At 66.4% G+C, this 3245-nt stretch overlaps 1 protein-coding gene across 1 annotated transcript; it reads left to right on the top strand.

Moving 5' to 3' along the window:
• Positions 1-632: 632 nt before the first annotated feature.
• On the top strand, positions 633-3245 carry LOC117653240 (the record flags this gene model as incomplete). Its single annotated transcript, XM_034398769.1, has 4 exons — positions 633-872; positions 2196-2427; positions 2502-2680; positions 3075-3245. Coding segments are annotated over 4 exons (822 nt in total), but the record flags the coding sequence as incomplete, so codon positions are not given.

Genomic DNA, 3245 nt, shown 5'->3' with positions numbered 1-3245 from the left:
GAGACCCCTGCTCTAGCCTCGGCCACAGCCTCCAGCCTTGGCCACAGCCCCTAGCATCTAGCCTCATCCCGGACACCACAACGGCCAGAAGGCATCAACAAGCAAGAAACAGCAAAAAACCATCGGTGAGCAAATTTTTAAAATTGTGTGTTGTTATTGAAATTGGATGTAAAATTATGAACATTGAGACATCTCAAGTACAATCTCCGACGTGTTTGATGTTTCTTTTTGTCTTATGGCGGTTGTTTGATTCCTAGCGAGCTACTCTTCAGAAGTCGCGGACAGGCGCCCACGACAGGGGCCGAGAAGACACTGAGACTTTACGCACCGCCTGACGTGATTTTGACGTGCTGCCCTCCGAGTCCCCCCCCGTGGACAGGTGCTCGCAGGGTGCTGGCGGTCCTCGGGAGGCCCTACCCGGTCCTTCCCCTCCCTTCCCCTCCGGCCGAGCCTTGCGGTGTGGCGGCTAAGGCCCCTCCAGCGGACTGCACCGCCCGTCCCCCGCGGTGTCCGCGGCCTCCATATAAATGCCGCGGTGCCTGCCCGATGCGGCACTCACTCCGTCGCCCGCTCCGTCCGCCCGCGCCCCCGAGCAAGTCAAGATGGTGCGCCGCGCGGTGGTGGCCCTGGTGATGGCCGTGCTGGTGGCGGCGGCGACGGCGCAGGAGTCCTCGGCGGAGACGGCGCTGGACGTGGCCCAGGAGGTGTACGACGACTGCCTGCAGCGCGGCTCGCTGACCTGCGTCCGGCCGCGCGTGCTCGCCTTCCTGGCCGCCGCCAAGCAGCGCGACGACAAGGCCATCCGCATCACCCGCGACCTGGCCATCGTGCCCAGCGGCGACAGCAACGCCCTGGACGCCGAGGACCTCCAGGTTGGTGCACGGCGTGATGAGAATCCATTCAGATTAATGACTGATTAGCAGCTTTTTCCTCGGACCTCCGGCCGCACGGTGGGCCAGAAGACCGGCTGCGGTGGCCAAAACTCTGAACGTGTTTTGAACTACATAGGCACTAAACAGGACTCGAACCGAACGTGTGACCCCACCAATGGATTCCTCGTTCGGAGAGCAAATCCATTTTTGGGGTCACACGTTCAGTTCGAGTCCGATAGCGGTTCTGGAGCTCAATACCAGTCCGGGACTTTGACCTCCTCCACCGGTCTTCTGGCCCACTGTGCGCCATGGCGCGTGTTGACCCCGGTTCGGATCATCTTGTACCTTTTCCTTCGGCAAACAGAAAATGTGACGCCGCGGACGTGCGATTCGGTCCTCCAAATATTGACCCCGCGGCTGGCAGCGCTGCAAGTGCCGCTGCAGACTGACTCCGAGAGTCGTTTTCGTCGCTTGTCTCTATGCGGGACGCCCCAAGAGTGCGAGAGAGATAGAGCGACGAAAACGACTCTCGGAATCAGCCCGCAGGGGTCGTGATTGCTTAGATCAGTGGCGGCTCAAACACATGCCCCCCTCCACCTCGCCCCTGCGCCCCACCGTGGGGCTCCTCGCGCGTTTGTTGCGGTGGCGCTGTTGGCTTTGGCACGCTTTGGCGGGGAATGGGTTGGGGAATCGATTAAGGGCGCACAAAGCGCGACGAACCAAATGAGGTGCGGCGTGCGACCCTGCGCGGCACGCCCTCGGCACGCCCTCGGCACGCCCTCGGCACGCCCCGGCACGCCCCGGCACGCCCTCGGCAGGCCCTCGGCACGCCCTCCGCACGCCCTCGGTACGCCCTCGGCAGGCCCTCGGCACGCCCCGGCACGCCCTCGGCACGCCCTCGGCACGCCCCGGCACGCCCTCGGCACGCCCTCGGCACGCCCTCGGCACGCCCTCGGTACGCCCTCAGCAGGCCCTCGGGCATCCCCTCGGCACGCCCTCAGCACGCCCTCGGCATGCCCTCGGCACGCCCTCCGCACGCCCTCGGCACGCCCTCAGCACGCCCTCGTCATGCCCTCGGAACGCCCTCGGAACGCCCTCGGAACGCCCTCCACACGCCCTCCACACGCCCTCCACACGCCCTCCGCACGTTCTCGGCTCACCCTCGGCAACCCCTCGGCACGCCCTCGGCACGCCCTCGGCACGCCCTCGACACGCCCTCGGCACGCCCCCAGCACGCCCTGGACACGCTCTTGCGTGGCGACATGTGCGGAGCACTTCGGGCGCGCGTGCGTACCGATCTGATGGTCCTCCCCCTGCTTCCAGGACGCCGTCCAGGACGACGCCGTCGTCGGCGACCGCCACGACTCCCTCCGCCAGCTGCTGCTGCAGCGCGTGGACGCCGTGCAGCGCTTCCTGGTGCAGCACGACGTGCGCATGGCCGTGCCGCGCGAGCTGGCCGACGTCGTGCCCGCCGCCGTGCGCGCTGCCCTGCCCGCCGAGCTGCGCCTGCCCCTGGACCCCGACCGCGAGGACGGCGCCCGCCACCGAAAGAGACGTGAGTGCACACCGTGACCTCGCCGACGACGAGTCGCCCGAGCGCTTCGCTCAACGAGTCTCTCCCATTCGCAGGCGGCTTCCTGAAGAAGGTGGTGCTCCCCTTCATCCTGGGCCTCAAGTTCAAGACCACGGTGCTGATCCCGCTCGCCCTGTCCCTCATCGCGCTCAAGACGTGGAAGGCCCTCACCCTGGGGCTGCTGTCCCTGGTGCTGTCCGGCGCCATGGTCATCTTCCGCTTCACCAAGCCCAAGGTACTTTCGCCGCTGTCGATACCGCCGTTGTTGGTGGTTGCGCTGGAAGCTGGAACGGGTGCAGCGCGCCTTGATGGCAGGTTAACAGGCCCTGCGGCGCCCCGAAGGGCGAAGGGCGGCAAGCTGCAAGGGCTGCGGAGCGGTCCGTGTAGTTCATGAGGCAGTGTGCTCGCCGAGCCTCACAGCCACACAGCCCCGCCCACACCGCCCACACCGCCCACACCGCCCACACATAGGCCGCAATGTCTGGCGCATCTGGCGACCGGCCAGTCCGCATTTCTCGTTGGATATCCCGCTGCGCGCCGTGCGCTCCGCTCCACTGTGCGGCGAAACCGCACGGCGTCTGGAAAGCGTGGCTCCATGACCTCGACGCCAACCGACTCTACTTGTGCAGGTGGTGAACTACGACGTGTACCACTACCCGCAGCACGGCCACCACGACCACCACGTCGACCACCACGTGGACCACCACGCCGGCTACGAGCACGCCCACTACGACCACTACGCGGCCGCGCGGTCAGCGCGGTCGGCCGCCGACCTGGCGTACAGCGCGCACCAGCCCTGA

This window comes from Thrips palmi, unplaced genomic scaffold (genome assembly GCF_012932325.1).
Source record: "Thrips palmi isolate BJ-2018 unplaced genomic scaffold, TpBJ-2018v1 HiC_scaffold_8, whole genome shotgun sequence".
In the NCBI taxonomy this organism is placed as follows: Eukaryota; Metazoa; Arthropoda; class Insecta; order Thysanoptera; family Thripidae; genus Thrips; species Thrips palmi.
Note: the sequence above shows the minus strand (reverse complement) of the source record. Positions and strands in the feature narration are given on the sequence as shown.